The 18,528-nt window shown below is 46.1% G+C and overlaps 1 protein-coding gene across 1 annotated transcript in view; it reads left to right on the top strand.

The window, feature by feature from the left end:
* The window catches only part of UTP25 (UTP25 small subunit processor component), a 66,875-nt gene that overhangs the window by 26,270 nt on the left and 22,077 nt on the right, over window positions 1–18,528 (top strand). Inside the window, exons 6-9 of the mRNA XM_029593291.1 lie at window positions 7,896–8,300; window positions 9,996–10,212; window positions 11,469–11,671; window positions 13,991–14,173. Of these exons, the coding sequence (XP_029449151.1) occupies window positions 7,896–8,300; window positions 9,996–10,212; window positions 11,469–11,671; window positions 13,991–14,173 (1,008 nt within the window). The remainder of the gene's footprint in view (window positions 1–7,895; window positions 8,301–9,995; window positions 10,213–11,468; window positions 11,672–13,990; window positions 14,174–18,528) is intronic.

Raw genomic sequence — 18,528 nt, 5'->3', positions numbered from 1 at the left:
TCAGCATAGGGTTCTGGGCTAGACGCAGTAGGGAGCCCATTGAGAGTTCACACTATGGGGTTCTTGCTGGGATTCGTATTAGTAATGCATCGGGATTCCCTAACTAGGGGCCGATGGAGGGTAGAGGTAGGTCCCCTAAATGTCTGTGGGATGCCCTCTCTCCCAAAGTGTTGCCTAATTTCACAAGCATACCAGAGAGGGGGACTGGTCAGTGAAAGTATCTGATCCCAGCATGCCCTCAAAATCTCAGGAGGAGGAGCAGTGCTCTTTGGAGGAAGACACTTCCGACACAGTAAGTACTCCTGAGGGAATTCTGCGCTACAGTGGAGTGCAGAATTTCCATTTTCTGTACAGAATTTGGACTAGGCCCTGGCGTTCCGCGAACAGACCCCATCCCACTGTGGCGAAGGAGCATGCCCTGGCATGCCACATCACAGCAAAGAGGGAGAAGGCCCCGGCATGTCGCAAATGGAGCGCATCCTGCGTGCGGTGAAGATGGTGCAGGTCCCAGTGAGAGTGAGTCTGTGTGTGTGTAGAGGTTGTTTGTCTGAGAGACTGCAAGGCTGTGTGTAGAGGTGTTTTGTGTGTGTGAGAGAGCATGAGTGAGGGTGTGTGTGTGTGTGTGTGTGCCAGAAAGAGGGAGTCTATATGAGGAGATTGTGAAGGGATGTGTATATGTGTGAGAGATTGGGAGCTGGTGTGTGTGAAAAAGGGAGTGTGTGTATGTGAGGGAGTGAGGGTGCTTGTTTATGAGAAAATGAGCTTATGTGACGGGATGTGTGTGAGAGAGAGGGAGCCAATGTGCAGGGGTGAGAGAGAGATAGGTAGACTATGTGAGGGTGTATGCATGAGAGAGAGAGGGAGTCTGTATAAGGGGGGGGGGTATGTATTTGCACAAGAGAGAGGGAGCCTGTGTGTGTGAGAGCGAGGGGGGACAGAGGGAGTCTTTGAGAAGGGCAGCACTGAGAGAGGGGCCAAACTCTGGGAGTGGAGATAAAGTGGATTGGGTTGAGCCTAGTGGGGAAGGGGAAAGATAGTGAAGGATGGAAGAGTTGGGGGTCCTAAGAAGGTAAAGTGAAAGGAGACTGGCCAGGGAGAGATGGTGGAAGGGACATTCTTACAATGTACTTCTAGGGAAATTCTGCTGAAAAATATTTAGAACTCTGCATCTTTAAGTAATAACTTTTTTCTGTATTGCATTTTAAATTCATTTTTTAAAGATTGTCATGTTTCCCAGTACGTACCTGGATCAGTCCAGACTCCTGGGTTTTGCCTCCCCTCCTGCAGATGGAGACAGAGAAGTTGGACTCCGTCCTATACCCCTGAGGTGCCACCTAGAGTCTGTCAGTATTTCTGTTTCCAGCAGATGGTGGAGGTGCAAAACCTTTAGTCTGGGTTTGGTGTTAGGTTTTTAGTTTGTTGGTATTCGTTCCTTCGGGAATCTTAAAAAGACAAGGATTTAGTAAAAAAAACCAAAAAACCCAAAAAAAAAAAAGAGAGAAGATATCTCTTTAAGCCTCCCAGGGGTTGCTAGGTCCTGGTGGGACCATCCCCCCCCTGGTTGCAGAGGATTGGGAGCCCTGTAACTGCCCGCGGCTGAGGGTGATACCAGGGAGCCTGGTTCACACACCCTCTGAAGATCTGCACACAGGAAAAAAAAAACCGCTGAGGTGATTTAATTTCTGAGCCGGCCTAGCGGGCTCTTTCGGCCCTCCTTCTTCCGACGCAGTTTTCTATGTCCTTTTCAGCTCCTACGAGCTCCCAGGGGTTTGTCTTGGTCGCTCTGATTCTTTTTTCGGGCCCCGATCCTAATTTAGCTCGGGGATCATGGTGCGGCCTGCGGGTCAGAGTTTGTACCGGTTGCTTGTCGGGAGGGGAAGGCTCTTCGGGGAAGCCGATTCCGGCAAAATCGCATCGCAGAAGCTCTAGAGCACGCAGGGACCCTGGGAGGACAGAATTGCTGCAGCAGCCTCAGGACCCTTTTCTCCTCAGTGCAGGTACTGAAGCCTTACTGCGAATATTCAGGGAGTAGAAGGCTGCCCCGGGGGAGGGGATCACCCCGCCACCTCTTTCACCGCATCCTGCTGCCCCTGGGGAGGGGGGGGGCAACTTGCAGGCAGCTCAGATCTCTTCCTCAGAGGAGGAATGGGGGAAAGACTTGGATGAGTCTTCTTCCTCGTTCTCCTCCAATTTTGTTTTGTTGCTGCATAAAGCCTTCAAAGCATGGAAAGCAGCAAAGAGCCAGGGTACTAAGGTACCCCGTGAGGTCCCGGCGTCACTGGGGGCTAGGACAGGAGCCTCATCACTCCACAAGTGTACCAAGTCACACAGTGGTATAGAAGCCCCCAAGGCCAAATGCCCTCTCCGGTCCCTTTCCGGTCCAGTAGACAGTTCAGATACGGATGGTGCGGATGAAGGGGAGTCTCCTCTGCAAGCCCCTGGTGAGGGACCGGATGCGGATCAGGATTACCAGCTCTAGCCGGCCAAGCCAGTGGGTGCGCCTCTAGTGGAGAGCGATGATCCCAAAGTGGTCCGCCTATTCAGAAGGGATGAACTAAGTCCACTTATCCCGGCCATTCTGGAGAAACTGGGCATTGATGTTCCTCCGGAGGACTCACGGTTTGGGGCTCTGGATCCAGTGATGGAAGGGCTCAGGGGTCCAGCTCGATCCTTTCTGTTTCGTATGTTAGTTACGGATCTTTTGTTTAAGGAGTGGGATACTCCAGATCTTGGTTTAAAGGTAAGTCGGGCTATGGACAAGTTATACCCGCTTCCGGGGGGATGCGCTGGACCTCCTTAAGATCCCTAAGGTGGATGCCGCGGTCTCGGCAGTGTCCAAGAAAAAAACCACCATCCCGGTAACAGGAGCCACTGCCCTGAAGGATTTGCAGGATCGCAAATTGGAGTTGCAACTTAAAAAGATTTTTGAGGTTTCCGCCCTAGGGGTCCGGGCCGCTATGTGCAGCAGTTTTGCGCTATGAGCCAGTCTCCGCTGGGTGCAGGATTTGCAAGCAGCAGCATCCCTTTTTGCGAGTGAGGCGGTGCAAACGGGTTGCCTGGAGGCGGCGGTAGCTTACAGTGCTGACGCGCTTTATGATCTGTTATGGACTTCTGGCAGGACTATGGTCTCGGCCGTGTCCACCCACAGGCTCCTCTGGCTTAGACACTGGGCTGCGGATGTTTCGTCTAAGGCTCAACTGGGTTCCTTACCCTTCAAGGGTAAGCTGCTATTCAGGCAACAATTGAAGGACATGATAAAATCTCTGGGGGAGAATAAAGTCTATAGGTTGCCGGAGGAGGACGAGAGGATCCTTTCCTCAACGGGTGAGATTTTGGGAAAATCGGCGGTTTCACTCTTTGTGGTCCACCGGTTCGTCCTTTCAACAGGGTCCCGGCCGCCAATCTTCTTAGAATCAGTCCTTTCGAGGGCACCAGCCTGCCAGAGATGGAGCCCCACAATCTCATGGGGGTCCCAAGTCAGTGCAATGAAGCGAGTCCGGTCCACTCTTCTGTCCCAAGAATAGGGGGGAGGTTATCCCTTTTTCTAGAAGAGTGGACTAACTTAACCTCAGATCAGTGGGTCCTCAGTATAGTAGAACATGGTTATGTGTTAGATTTTGCTCGGCCGATCTACGAGCGGTACATGGTTTCCCCATGCGGGTACCACCAAAAACGCCGAGCGGTACAAGACACTCTGTGGGGGTTACAGCACCTAGGCGCCATAGTTCTGGTACCCGCAGGAGAGCTCAGGCGAGGGCGCTACTCCATCTACTTCGTGGTGCCCAAGAAGGAGGGCACCTTCCATCCCATCCTAGACTTAAAGAAAGTCAATCGGACTCTAAAGGTGCCTCGTTTTCGGATGGAAACTCTTCGCTCGGTGATAGCGTCTCTACACAAAGGGGAATTTCTAGCGTCTCTGGACCTGACAGAAGCTTACTTGCACATTCCTGTACGCCCAGATCATCAGAAATATTTGCGGTTTGCGATCCTGGGGCATCATTTTCAATTTTGCGCTCTACCGTTCGGTCTGGCGATGGCACCCAGAGCCTTCACCAAGGTGATGGTAGTTGTGGCAGCGGCCCTACGAAAGGAGGGTATTCTGGTACACCCCTACCTGGATGATTGGCTGATTCGAGCGAAGTCAGAACACCTTTGCAGAACAGTGGTGCAGAGGGTGCTACAGATGTTGAGCTCATTGGGTTGGGTGGTCAACCCCGACAAGAGTCACCTGGTTCCCTCCCAGTCCTTGGAGTTTTTGGGTGCTCGTTTGACACGATCTTGGGAAAGGTTTTTCTTACAGAGGAAAGATTGTCCAAGCTTCTCACTCAGGTGGAGTCCTTGTGATCCATGCCTCGTCCCAGGGTCTGGGTTTATTTGCAGGTCCTTGGTTCTCCGAAGAATAGAACTCCACAAGGGGCCAGTCATCCTGGTAGCACCCGAATGGCCATGCAGACCGTGGTTCGCGGATCTGGTAAACCTGGTGACGGACGTGCCTCTTCGTCTTGGCCACCTCCCATGTCTGCTCCTGCAGGGTCCCGTATTTTTCGACCAGACGAATCGCTTTTGTCTAGCGGCCTTGCTTTTGAATGGAGACTACTGAGATGGAAAGGCTATAAGGATGAAGTTATCTCCACCCTCCTGCAGGCTCGTAAGCTGTCTACTTCTTTGGTTTATGAACGCGCCTGGAAAGATTTTGAGAATGTCTGTGCTGAATCCGGTGTTTCGGCGCACTCAGACCCGGTTTTGGTGGTTCTTTCCTTCCTTCAGAAGGGCCTCTCCAAGGGTCTTTCCTTCAGTTCATTGTGCGTCAAGTGTCCGCTCTCTCCTCGGTCGCATGGAAGGTCACGCTATGGCGTCTCACCTGGACATTGTTCGGTTTTTGAAGGGCGCCAAGCATGTGCAGCTGCCCGTCCGTTCCACATGTCCATCCTGGAATCTCAATTTAGTCCTTCGGGCTCTCTGTGTGGTTCCATTTGAACCTCTCTGTCGGGCTATTCTTAAGGATCTTACGCTTAAGACAATTTTCTGGTCTCTATCTGTTCCGCTTGACAGGTCTCGGAGATCCAAGCGTTGTCCTGTCGGGAGCCCTTCCTGCGGTTTTCTGATTCGGGGGTTTCTCTCAAAACTGTTCCTTCCTTCTTACCGAAGGTTGCTTCTTCTTTTCATGTCAATCAGTCGGTGGAGCTTCCCGTGTTCTCTCCGGAGGACATTGCGGGTCCAATTGGGGGCAATCTTCGTCGGCTTGATGTGAAACGCGTGTTACTCTGGTACCTCCAGGTCACCAATGAGTTTCGGATCTCTGATCATCTTTTTGTCCTTTGGAGTGGTCCAAATAGGGGCAAACAGGCTTCTAAGTCTACTATTGCTAGGTGGTTGAAGGAGGCGATCTCCTCGACCTATCTCTGCCAAGGCCGGGTGTTCCTGAGGGTTTGAAGGCTCATTCTTTGCGTTCTCAGGCTACTTTGTGGGCGGAGAGTCAATCGGTCTCTCCGCAGGAAATCTGCAGGGCCGCTACATGGACATCCCTGCATACCTTTGCTCGACATTACCGTCTTGATGTGCAAGCACCGGTTTTTGGTTCTTTTGGTCAACAGGTGCTTCGAGCGGGACTGTCTCGGTCCCACCCGGTTTAGGGAAGCTTTGGTACATCCCACAGTCTGGGCTGATCCGGGTACGTACAGGGAAAGGAAAATTAGTTCTTACTTGTTAATTTTCGTTCCTGTAGTACCACAGATCAGTCCAGACACCCTTCCCTGTTTCTTTTTCTGCCGTCCATGCGAAGCTTTTTCTACAGGTTTCTGGATGAAAGTAATCTATCATTATATTATGGACACCGGAAGCATCTGTGTTGATGACCAAGGATATGCAAGAGCATTCTTCTTCAGAGTCCATTCAATGTTGATAATTGTTTAGTTCGTTAGTCACTTGAGTCTTGGTTACTTGCTTGATCTCTTTTTTTGATCTTTGTTCTTATCTGCTTTGACAATGGTTATACTGAAGGGCTGCAGGGTAGGCTCTGTCCTGATATAGGATACCCTTTCAGTTTTGGTCTGTCTCCATCTGCTGGACAGGAGGCTCAACCCACGGTCTGGACTGATCCATGGTACTACAAGAATGAAAATTAACAGGTAAGAACTAATTTTCCTGTATCTGTAATGCAGTGTTACAACTGTGGGAAGAGTTCCAGAGGGAAGGGCCAACAAGGGAAAAGGCTCGTTCATGTGTAGATGATAATCTGTCAGCTTGAGGTGTGAGGAATTTTAAAAAAGATTGAGAGGCGGAACAAAGTGATCTTGACGAGATGTAAAATTTTGAGATACAGCTAATCCAAGGGGAAGTAATATGATGTAAGTTATGTACCATCAATGTAAGTTTATATTTAATCCTGTATTGTACAGGAAGCCAGTGTAGAACCTGTAAGGTAAGAGTAATGTGTTCATATTTTTTTTTGTTGGTTTTTTTTGGCCTTTTAGAAGTCCAGCAGAGGCCTTTTTTTGGCCTTTTAGAAGTCCAGCAGAGGAATTTTGAATGATTTGTAGCAGCTTAATAATGGTGTATGGGAGACCAATGTACAGGAAATAGCAAAAATCAAGTGGTGACATGATTAGCGCATGCAATAATGTCCTGAAATGATGCAGGTTTGGGAGGGTCTTAACATGCCAAAAACAGACACAATTTATAGAAGGAGAATTGAATAATAGGAATGGATAGTCCATCAAAGTGGAGAGATATTATGCAAAATGATGTGTCCTGAAATCATGATTTTAGTTTTCCCTATATTGAGAGAATCTTGAGTGTCAGCCATGCTTGGATAGATGAAAGGCAAAGAAAAACAAATTGAGAAGTGAGTGCATGTACTGCATGGAGAAAAGGGGTTTAGGAAGGGATACTTGTATACTTGTTCAGTTGCTTTGACCATAGGCTACTGGCAAGAGCCTGTAGCCACCCCCTCCTTTATGACCAAAATTAGGTCATCAAGGGGGTGTGCCCTCTCTCTGACACACGGAGGGGAGGGAGCATGGAGAATCCCAAGTGTAATGGACTGGTCTAGCAGGTCTCATGGATAGAAAATTATCAGATAAGAACAGTTATAACCATTTTTCATCCAGCGTTGCTGCATACAGTAACCTGATTGTAAATCCATGATCTCTGATGGTGACTTGTTTAATGAACTCATTGGTAACAAAAATAGAAACATATTTTTTGATTCCCTTTAAATTTTGCAAGTCCTGGAAAGGTGTATCTTGTGTCCCCTCATCTCATGATTACTATCATTTTTACACTTTCTGCTATGTTGCTCAGATAACACAAACCTTTATTATGATGCACTGATCTCACTGTGGTATCTCCTGACTTGCTGGATGAAGTATATTTGAAGAATTACATTCTTAATTTAGTGTATATTTTATTTTAGTACTCTTAGAAATGACTTCATTGAACTTTACAGAATCCCTACTTATTCTGCTACATGTGCAGTTCTTTGGTTATTTTCCTTATCTATTTCCAGTGTTCGTTAATGTCTTTCATTAGTCTTTGATTTTGCTCACATATGGTAAGGCATCAGCTGTTATGTACAAATGTTTGGCATTAAAGGACACTTGCTTGCACTGACCCACATCTCTTATGCTAAAGTATAGCTGTGGCTGAAAGAATCTGTTTTGTTATGGTTGAGAAGAGAGCACTTAATAATCGTAACAAATGCTTCCTCCTTAACCATTAGATAAAGAAACAATTCAATGCTTGAATGAGTCGTTACAAGGAAGTTTGGTATTTGGAATGTCTAGTAATTTATTTTGCTAGGAGAGATCAATGGAATTAGAAGTCTGTATGCACTTTAATGGATATAACAAAATCCATTTTTAAAAAATGACTTATTTTGTCTGCTTTTTTTGAAGTGGTCAGCTCTAGGAAATGTGGTCCTTTCTTCCGTGCTAGAGGAATTCAGGACTTTTAAGCCAGAAAAGGCAGTGGATCTGAAAATGTTTCATCTTTGCAAGCCTTTGGCGTCCACATGGCCGAAAGTGAATGAACAATTCAGATCCGGGCTGAAAGCGAAGCCGCCCTTTACTCCTCTACAGAAGGAACTCTTCAGTGTCATGAGCTCGTACAAAGACTTGTTCTACCCTGAGCGGACGGCTTCGCAGCAGGATGAAGAAATACGGCACGCGTACTGCCTCCATGTGCTGAATCATGTCCTGAAGGCAAACGCCCAGGTGCTGAGCAATAACGCCATTAAAAGGGATCAGAAGCCTGGACTGGACAATGATGATCTCCGGGACCAAGGACTGACTAGACCAAAGGTCAGAGGAGTTCATCTGCTTATTTATTTGCTTGTAACTTTTTTTTTTTTTGTGAAATTTGCAAGCGATCGCATTTTACAGACCTTTATGTAAGTATCATCTTCTTGCAGATCCAAATTGAAATGCCAAAGTGGGGTCGCAGAGGTCTTGTTTGTTTTAACTGTCAATTGATGTATCTGATTTTTTTCAGCCTGGATTCCCCCAAGGAAATGAGCCTTATAAAATCGTTGTTCCCTATACATACGCAGATCAGTCCAGACTCCTGGGTTTTACCTCCCCTCCAGCAGTTGGAGACAGAGAGAAGTTTTTGATTGACACTGCCCTATACCTTGAGACGCCACCTACAGTCTACCAGTATTTCTCTGTCTCCAGCAAATGGTGAAGGTGCAAAATCCTATAGTCTGTGACAGAAGATTTAAAAAAATAAATAAATAAATAAAAAAGGAAAATTTAATTTAAAAGAAATAGAAAAGATAAAGAAGAAGGAACAGGAAGACTTCTAAGCCTCCCAGGGGGTTGGCCGGTCCTGGTTGGATCATTCCCCCCCCCCCCCCCCCCCCCCGGTAGTTGAGGCAGTGGAGCAGAGGTCGAGGACCCTGCAGCCTTGCACTGTTGGCTGTAACCAGGGTGATACCGGGGAGCCTGGCTCACTCACCCTGCAGCCAAATACAGTAGGCAGTCCAATAACTGAAATACAAAAACATAAGCATCCACTTCTTATTTACTTTTTTTATTCAACTTAAGCAGAAGCCCACTGTGGGACACAGAAAGATAAATCTCTTGGTGGCTTCAGCTGGGAGACGCAGTAGCTTGGATTGTTAAGTATTTCTGTAGCAGGTTAAGAGGACATTTTCTGTGTCTGGTTACAGTTGACAATTATGCTGCACATACATTCCATTATAGGCCAGGAAGAACTTGCTTCCAAGTTTAGGATGTACTTGTTGAGCTGTGAAGCATTCTCGAATGCAGCCTCCTACATACATCTTAGCAACAGTTTTATACATAACTCATGTTTAAATTGAATTGAAAGGCACAAATAATGCTAGAGCAGGCTGATTTCATCTGTATTGGTAAACTGTGGCTCATTTTTTCACTTATTGCCACTTGAAGCTTAATCCAAGCCAGTGTCTGATTTGACCATCCCCTTCCTCATTCTCTGTCCCAGGACATTGTTTGCCAGTGTCCAAGCAGAGCAGTAACGGGCAGCAGGCAGGTTACAAGCCTGGAGGCAGGAACCTGGCTGGTCTCATTTGTATTTTTTTCAGCAAATACATTTTATTTATTTATTTATTTGATAAGTTTTATATACCGTTATTTGGTAGAGCCATCATAACGGTTTACAAAAGGATATATACTTGTCGTGTAACTGAGCAGTAATCAGAACATTAAGCAGTTTCTTAACAGTTGGGTAACAGTACAAAACCATTTAGACCATTTAAAACATTATCAGAGAGTTAGAGAACAAGTCCAGAAATAATGAAAATAGCAAAAAAAAAACCCCAAAAAAAAGTTTGCTCTGGATTTATTTGTTGTTGCAATATAAAAGCAATCCAGAACTTCATAAGAAAATATTCATGCAGGTAAATATTGAGAAAAGCTTAAAAAAGAAATTTATTTATTTTGGATGATATTTTTGCTTGTATGTAAAGGCCTGTCCTGAGCGAAGAGTTTCTTCCATTGCTTCTGCCTCTACAGGTACTAATTGTGGTGCCTTTTCGTGAGTCGGCCCTACGGATGGTGCAGCTTTTCATCAGCCTTCTGGAATCGGGAAGTAAAAAAATGGATGTGAGTAACAAGAAAAGATTTAAAGAGGAATTTGGTTCCAATCCAGAGGACAAGCCGCCCAACCTAAAAAGACCTGAAGATTATGAAGCTGTGTTTGCTGGCAACATTGATGACCACTTCAGGATAGGTAGTACACAACTCATTTCATATTTTAGGAGAAGTCACCTGCTTGGACAGAGCTCTGCATTCATATTTGACAGGCAGCCAGTGCAGGGCGCAGCGAGCAGGGAGAAGCATAAGACTAATGAGGCTAGAGAAAACGTGTGGCAGAAGCTGAAGGGAAGAGTTGGGAAGGCCAGTGAGCAGACTGTTAAAGAAATCCAAGCGAGAAATGAAAAAAGGATGCATAAAGAAGAGTGTTATGAGAGCAGAAGAGAGGGCAAGTTTGAGAGGAACAGTTTTTCTGAACATTGTAAAGTTGATGACTGATTGTGAGAGAGGCAGAGATAGAAAATGTAAGCAGGCAAGAAGAAGGCAGCCAGTGTTCCAGACAGTCTGTAAAGGGAAGTAATGAGGAATAGATAGAACACCCTGATTTGGACAAGGAATGTATGAGCAGGAAAAAATAGTGGACTTCAGCTGTAGATGCATTCAGCTTGAGGAAATCTGAACTCTGCCACAAAGCAATAAAAGAGCTGGAAAGACAAAAGATACAGAAGATATTGGGGAAGTAAGGTTTTGAGTGTGCTTTCCTCTGCAAAGTAATGAGATGAACACTCACACAGTAGAAAGAGATGGGAGAACTGAGACCAAGAAGAGAGACAGAAGAAGGGGAAGCAAGGACAGAATCTTGAAGAACACTGCAGTTTGTAGAGAGAGGGTATTGAGGAAGAGTTGCTGACCAGGGCCTGGCCCAGAACAGCCAACTATATATGAGAACTAGACCAGAAATATCCAGGATTGAGAGTTTTTAGAGAGTGGTAGGAGGTCTACTGAGGATCTCCCACTCCCTCTCAGCTCCTTCCTATTGGTGGTTTGGCACATTCGAGAATCCAGGGGAGGAGTAGAAGGGGAGTGAGAGGTGTGGGCTGATACCCACTGTGTTCTCCAGATCCAGCTAATTCTTTAGCTTTCACTGCAATTCAAACTTTGCCAGCCTGTTTTTATCCAGCTGACTTGGGTTAAACTTTCCTCAGACTTTACTAGTCGCTGCACATTTCAGTCTTTTTTTAGTGTGTAGGAAGCCCTATTGCTTTTAAACTGTGTGGTATAAAGTTAAAGCTCAGTGTAGCAGTTGAAGGTAACAAGGTCTCCATATGGTGCTGGATTCTTTTTGCAGCAGAGAGGGAGGTCGTGCGACTGAGACCATAACACAGCACGCACACAAAAAAAAAAGTCTGTGACTTATCTTACAGAGCACCCTGTTTTGTTTTTGTTGACTAGGAGTTGCTATTTTACAGAAAAGCATGAGATTATATTCGCCATTTTATTCCTCTGACATCATCATCGCCTCTCCACTTGGCTTGAGAACAATTATTGGAGGAGAGGGAGAAAAGAAGAGAGACTTTGACTTTCTGTCTTCTATTGAAATACTGATCATTGATCAGGCAGACATTTACCTAATGCAGAACTGGGAACATGTTCTGGTAATGCCATTAACTGTATTTATTTTAATGTGTTCTGAAAATATATTACAAAGGAAATACTCAATTTGCATACCCCGATGTGGACACAGCATCCCTTAAAATACTTTGCAGCAGATGTATTTTGTATCCATATCACACAGTGCAGTATTTAAAAAAATATATATATTTTTAACTAATTTCTGCATAACTGTACATTTGTACACTTGCGATGTTCTTTCTTTAAACTGTTTTTTTGATATTAGCAGGAAACTTTAAAGGAATGCCCTTGATTTTCTTTCATCCACAATATAAGTACCATTGCTCAAAGAGAATGTATGAGTATACTTTCCTTTTAAAAATTACCCTGATAAAAAGTGCACCCACGGATTTGCACTTGCTTTTTCTGCGGGTACTTTTTAACTTGAAAATAACATGCGTACCTTTGAAAATGTAGTCTTTGTGTGTTTTGCGTACGCTTCTGTGCTACTACTCGTACCCTTTCCACTTGAGGGTCCCAACAAGCACTGAACAAGCCTCAGCAGCACATGTGCACGTGCACCTGTTGTAACTTCTCACTTGCCAGCTGGGTTCCAACTTGTCTCTGGGCAAGTACCCTCTCCACAAGTTGTTCTCTGAGTTTTTGCGGTTGCTGCGGCTCCACAAACCCAGGGCTCACACAGCTCCCAGAAAGGCACTTGCAGACCAAAACACCCAAAAACACTGGGATCATATAGTGACTTATCTTAGTTGGGTAACTGACCAATCACAAATTCAGAGCTAATAAACAAAATTTATTAACAAGAATGTACAGTGAATACAAAAAGATGAAAGAATTGTAATGCAGTAGGCAGGGAAAAAGAAAAGATATTCATAGTGACACTGACATACATTTAAATTGTCTACAGAGCTAAACTATGCCTTTCTCAGTCATATCTGAGGGTTCTGGTATCTCAGAAGTTTAACTGTCATCACCTGCAATCTCACATCAGTTCTTGGCTTTGGATGTATGTCTGTTTTTGCTGTATCACATATTTGAGCACATTAGACAACTTCTAATAAAATCAGTCTGGTCTGGCTGGTGGGCAACTTCTAATAAAATCGGTCTGGTCTAGTGGCTGTTCTCCATCTAGCACTCCGAACAGTCTCAGATTTGACTGCTCTTCACTGTTTTTGTTTTGGGTTTTTTTCTGTGTTCCACTTTTTCTGTTAGTAATTTCACCACTCTCCCATAGCTGCTTTAAGTTAGCTTGAATTCTCATATGGCCATCCTCCAGGTCACTAATAACAGTTCTTAGCTTCCAAGATCCTTCGCTAGTAAACCTAGAGATAAAACTCTATCTGTTCTACTTTTATTATTTGTTTTCTTAGTCACAGATCTTAAACTTACCTCTTATTCAAGGCTTTTTTGTCTGGGTTGCTTTCCAGGAGATCTTATTCTGCAGATTTCTGCTTGTTATCTGTGTAATCTTCCTTATCGACCCTTGCAGCATTGTGTTTCAGCGAATATTTCTTTTTTGCATTCTCAATCAAATATTTTACTTAATTGTGACTTGGGGAATGTATGCATGTATGTGTTTTTATACATGTGTCGCGAGAGCGCTGTTTGGGGGATGAAAGGGAGAATGTGTGTGTACAGGGAGTATTTGTGTGAGGATCTTCTAACTTTTTTTTAATTTATTTATTTTAGGGAATGTGGGTTTGTGCAGGGAATATGACAGAGTGTGGTGAATAGGTTTTGGAGGAAGTGTAGGAGTTTGATTAGTGGATTTTGTGGGTATGTATGTTTGTGTTCCAGCTGTTCTTTTGTGTTGGTTTTCATCTACCTTTGCACATGTAACATTTTGTTAGCCATTTAGTTTTCTGGAACCAGGAGATTTACACATGTACATTGCTCCACATGCTCGGACATACGATTGGATGCAAAAGGAGTTCTATACTATTTACTGTTAAAAGTGCCTAATAATTTTAGGCTGGTGTGATGGCAGAAAACTTCTGATTGTTGTCCAGTGATGCTGCCAGACTGACTTATTTTAGGCCTTTTTATATTGCCAACAGGAGACTTATTTTCTGCACATTTGTGAGCCATTGTTAGTCTCTGAGTACTCTAACAAATGCCAGCACTGATGTTGATTGTCAGCGGGGGGGCTTTTATGTCCTATCCTTTCTAAGTTGCATATCACCCCAGTTGAACTAGAGCCAGTGTATTGCGTTCTGAGAGAAGAGTTAAAAGTTGGGAGAAACTGACACCTACCCTTTGCTTTCCCAATCTACTGTACTTTGTTCTTGAAGTACCTGTTTAAGCTGGCATACAACAAAATAAAACGCATCTTCTTTTTAAAGCACCTGATGAGTCACCTGAACCTGCAGCCTTTGGACTCCCATGGTGTGGACTTCTCCCGCGTGCGAATGTGGAGTCTCAGTAACTGGTCCAAGTATTATCGACAGACACTGCTGTTTAGTGCTATTCAAGACCCGCAGATTAACTCCATTTTCAACAAGCATTGCTTCAACTATAGAGGACAGGTAAGATTTTAGGGATATACTGAAGGAGCATTGTATTAACTTAGAAATAACAGTGGATTTTGCCCCTTAGCCATCGTGGCTCTAAGTACCAATCTGTCTCTGGCCTCAAGGCAATTCTATCCATTACAAAGCTTAACTAATTATATAAACAGAGCAGAGGCAGTCCAGAGAAAGGCTACCAAAATGGTAGAGTCTACACGAAAAACTCTATGAAATGAGACTTGAAGACCTAAATATGTATAGCCTAGAGGAGAGGGAGATTGGAGGAATGTGATGGAGTATGATTATATGTTGTGAATTGTTTATATAATTTACTGTATACCATTTTGAAATATTTGTGAAAACAGGCATAGCAAAATAAACACTGCTATTACCAAATACCTCCGTGGTCTAAATAATGAACAAGAAGCAAAGGTTTTTCAATGGAAATGAATTTTTAGAACAAGAAGTGATAGGAAGCTCATAGGAAGTAGGTAGGGGCTTAATATCAGAAAATATTACTTTCCAGCATGTAGCCAGATGGACTCAGGACCAATGGGTTATACTCCCCTGCCAGCAGATTGAGACGGAGTCAGGTTTCAAAGCTGACGTTATCCTACATACACCCCTGCAGTGACCTCAGCTCTCCAGTATTTCTCCGTCTCCAGCAGTTGGTGGATGTGTTTTCCCCAAGGGGATCGCTGTACTTTATGGAAGAAATTCTACTTTTAAATTGGAGTGAAAATTGAGCCCCGCTCTCCTGCAGTGATACCTAAAAGTACCTCCCCAAGTTGAGAATTCCTGAGGTGATTTCCAAGATACCTCAGAGGTGTGCCTTGGTCTGGTAGCTGGTTCCTGTTGTGAACCTTGCTGCCCCGGGTGCAGGAAGCCAAGCGTGGCGGTGACAGCCAAAGCCTCCCCCCCCCCCATAGCTGGAGACTGTCTCTGTACTCAGCCAGTAAGCACTGAGCCCAGGTAAGTTTAAAAAAAAAAAAAAAAAGAGAGAAGAGGATTTACACCTCAATTCAGAGACATTTGGAGGGGGTTTCGGTAAGACTTCCTCTGGTCTCCTTGCTCAGCATGCCCAGAGCAGGTTGAGCAGCCTCCCGGTAGGCTAGGCCCTGCTTTAGACTTGGTTGGCACATCGCATGGTAGGCCACAGTGGTGCCATCTTGCATGCATCTTTGTGCGTGCTGTATTGCCCTTAATAGAGTGTCAATATGTGCAGTGTATGTTGGCTCTGTGCACATGTGTGCATAATGCATGACGTTGCGCGCACACTGTGGGCCGGATTTTAAAAGCCCTGCGTGTGCCTATTTTGCATAGGCCGCCGGCGCGCACATAGCCCCGGGACGCACGTAAGTCCCGGGGCTTCGTAAAAGGGGCAGGAGGGGGCGTGTCCGGGGCGTGTCGGGGGTCAGGGGGCGGTTCGGGGAAGGACCAGGGGTGTGGTGCCGGCCCGGGGGTGTGGTCGAGGCCTCCGGACCAGCCCCCGGGTCGGGTGATGGCGCGCAGATTTATACCTGCTTCCAGCAGGCGTAAATCTGCCAACAAAGGTGGGGGGTTTTAGATAGGGCCGGGGGGGTGGGTTAGGGAGGGGAAGGTGAGTGGAGGAGGAAGGAAAGTTCCCTCCGAGGCCGCTCTGATTTCGGAGTAGCCTTGGAGGGAACAAGCAGTGTGCGCTGGGCTCGGCGCGTGCAGGTTGCACAAATGTGCACCCCCTTGCGCGCGCCAACCCCGGATTTTATAAGATACGCGCGGCTACACGCGTATCTTATAAAATCCAGCGTACTTTTGTTCGCACGCGCGTAAATTTATAAAATCTACCCCTGTGAGCATAAAGTTATACACGTACATATGCGCACAACTTACTAGGCGCAGAATACAAATAAAGCCAGGCATATGGGCTGTGCGTGCATCTCGCTACAGCCCACATAGGTGCCCGAAATCTGTGCTCAGAAAATTTTACGTGCAAGCCAACTGAACACACAGTTACCATCGCCAGTGGCTCTGGCACCCATGCTCGAACAACTGGTTGATCTGAGCAGAGTCCATGGAAGAGAGTTCTCCGGGTGACCAACAGGTTGACCTCCTTGCTTCAGGAACTCGGTTGGGTTGTAAACCTGGACAAAAGCAGTCTCAAACCTCCCAGACTTAGAATATCTAAGAGTCTGATTCAACACCAAGCAGGGCATGGTCTTCCTTCTGACTATGCAGATGAGGAAGTTGATATCCCAAGTGTGTTGGTTGATGAGCATGATACGCCCGACGGTGTGGCGCTATCTTCAAGTTCTTGGTTTGATGGCGGCAACCCTGGAAATAATGCCATGGGCGAGGGCACACATGTAGCCACTTCAACGCGCCCTGCTGTCAGGTTGGAACCCGCAGTATCGAGACTATTCGATTCGCCTCCACTTACTGATGGAAGTATGCTCTCTGCTCCAGTGGTGGCTGCAGGAAGCTTATCTGGGCAGGGGTGTCCCCCTGTCCTCTCCAAACCGGCTGGTCCTCATGACAGACATGAGCCTCTGGGGCTGGGGAGCTTGATGTCAGGAACTGACAGCCCAGGGATGTTGGACCAAGAAGAGGCCCTCTGGAACATTAAATCTTCTTTTCAGAAGAGATCAGATTATCTCAGCCTCCCACATCACAGGAAAAGACACCATCAGAGCAGACTTCCTAAGCAAGGAGAATCTGGATCCAGGAGAGTGGGCATTTTGGCCAAAGCCTTTCAGCTGGTGGTAGATTGCTGGGGTCTCCTGTCCATCGACCTGCTGGCCACATCTCACAACACAAAGGCTTCACGATTCTTCAGTCACAGAAGAGATCAGAGGTCCTTGAGGATGATGCTCTCATTCAGGCCTGGCCAGAAGAAGAGATGCTTATGTCTTCCCTCCTTGGCCCCTGCTGGGCAGGGTTATTCACAGAATCGAACACCACAGGGGATTAGTCCTACTAGTAGCTCCAGATTGGCCCATGCGTCCTTGGTATGCAGACATGCAGAGAATCCTGATGGAGACTCCCCTGTGCCTCCCCCTGCACAGGGACCTGCTGCAGCAAGGCCCGGTCCTTCACGAGGATCTGACTCTATTCTGTCTTACGATCATTCATCATTCGAGAGAGCTCTCCTGATGAAGCGAGGATATTCGGCAGAAGTAATTGCCACCTTACTCTGCGCATGGAAGTTTTCTACGTCCCTAGCATATGTGCGGGTCTGGAGAGTATTTGAGGCCTGGTGCGAGGAACATGGTGTTTCCCCTCAGACTGCCAACATCCCACTAATTCTGGAATTTTTGCAGGACGGCTTGAATAAAGGTTTGACCCTTAACTCCATGAAGGTCCAAGTAGTGGCTCCCTCCTGTTTCAAGGGTGAGGTGCATGGAACCCACCTGTCGGCTTATCCGGATGTGGCCCAATTTCTGAAAGCGGTGAAGCACCTCCGACCACCCCTACGGTGGCTGGTTCCCTTTTGGAATCTTAATCTAGTATTAGAGTTTTTGGTAGGGCCCTCCTCTTGGCCACTGTGCAGTCTTTCCTTTCATTTATTAACCTTGAAAACAGTGTTCCTGGTGGCTATATGCTCAGCACGCCGCATCTCTGAACTACAGGCATTGTCGTGTTGGGAAACGTTCCTCCAGATGACTCCAGGAGAATTCCAACTTTGTACCATTCCATCCTTCTTGCCCAAGGTAGTTTTGGACTTTCATTTGAATCAGTCCATTTCATTACCATCCCTAGATAAGCACAAGGATGCAGAAGAATACCACCTCCTCCGTCATTTGAATATCAATAGGCTTTTGGTGCGGTATCTGGAAGTTTCAGAACCAGTCCGAACGACAGACCGCCTATTTGTCCTTCATGGTGGAAGGAAGCAGGGCGAACCAGTTTCGCAGGCTACCATAGCTCGCTGGATTAAGGAGGTTGTCATGGGAGTCTGTGGAGGCAGAAAAGCCATTACATTTTTCAGGTTAAAGCTCATTCCACTATGGCTCAGGCAGTCTCATGGGCGGAAGCTAGACTGCTGTCTCCTGTTGACATCTGCTGAGCGGCGACATGGTCCTCCTTGCACACCTTCTCCAGGTTCTATCACCTACACGTTCAGACCTGCGAGGACACAGCCTTTGCAAGGGTGGTGTTAACCAGACTGTAGGCAGCCTCCCGCCCCAATCAGCTGTAGCTTTTGTATATTTCATTGGTCCTGAGTCCATCTGGCTACTTGCTAGGAAATGGAGAAATGACTTACTTGATGATTTTGTTTTTCTTAGTGTAGACAGATGGACTTAGCATCCCACCCATGGCTGCCCAAGAACAGTGCCAAGGATTCGCCCCTGGAGTGGATATCGATTCCAGAGCTTATGGGTAATCTGGCATCCAGT

Source organism: Rhinatrema bivittatum, chromosome 3, assembly GCF_901001135.1.
Source record: "Rhinatrema bivittatum chromosome 3, aRhiBiv1.1, whole genome shotgun sequence".
NCBI classification, from domain to species: domain Eukaryota; kingdom Metazoa; phylum Chordata; class Amphibia; order Gymnophiona; family Rhinatrematidae; genus Rhinatrema; species Rhinatrema bivittatum.
Note: the sequence above shows the minus strand (reverse complement) of the source record. Positions and strands in the feature narration are given on the sequence as shown.